This window comes from Octopus bimaculoides, chromosome 7 (genome assembly GCF_001194135.2).
Source record: "Octopus bimaculoides isolate UCB-OBI-ISO-001 chromosome 7, ASM119413v2, whole genome shotgun sequence".
In the NCBI taxonomy this organism is placed as follows: domain Eukaryota; kingdom Metazoa; phylum Mollusca; class Cephalopoda; order Octopoda; family Octopodidae; genus Octopus; species Octopus bimaculoides.
In genome coordinates, this window is record NC_068987.1 from 94731773 (window position 1) to 94732389 (window position 617).

At 35.7% G+C, this 617-nt stretch overlaps 1 protein-coding gene across 12 annotated transcripts in view; it reads left to right on the forward strand.

Moving 5' to 3' along the window:
• Positions 1–617, forward strand: part of LOC106883309 (teneurin-m) — a 487309-nt gene that overhangs the window by 299735 nt on the left and 186957 nt on the right. For all 12 annotated transcript variants that reach the window (XM_052969805.1, XM_052969800.1, XM_052969804.1 and 9 more), the window contains one exon: positions 50–244. In XM_052969805.1, the coding sequence (XP_052825765.1) occupies positions 50–244 (195 nt within the window). The remainder of the gene's footprint in view (positions 1–49; positions 245–617) is intronic.

Here is a 617-nt window from a genome sequence, read left to right on the forward strand (position 1 = left end):
TATTGTTGGAATAATATTTACTTTTGTTTCTTTTTTTTTTCTATTACAGATACATGTCCTGTATTGTGCAATGGTAACGGTTATTATAATGAAGGTTTATGTCAATGCCATCCAGGCTGGAAGGGACAAGAGTGTGAGATTCCAGCCAATGCTTGTGAAGTTCCTGACTGTAATGGAAATGGAGAATGTGTTCATGGTCAATGCATCTGCAATAATGGTTATAAAGGTCCAGATTGCAGTGTTCGTAAGTGTCCATTTGTCATTATTTCTAATCAAAAGGATTGAAAATTTATGAGAATTTGTTTATTGTATTTGCCATTTTTTTTTATGAATAAATGTCCCAAGATGAATTTCAACAGTGAGGCTGATGTAACTAGTTTGAAAATATACATTTGAGAATTACTGAAATATTGAATGCATATTTATTAAAGAGAAAAGAAACTTTTCCATATTTCAAAGTGTATATAATCATTTAAATTGCTCCGTTGCCAGTACCGCCTGACTGGCCTTCGTGCGGGTGACACGTAAAAGCACCCACTACACTCTCTGAGTGGTTGGCATTAGGAAGGGCATCCAGCTGTAGAAACTCTGCCAAATTAGATTGGAGCCTGGTGTTG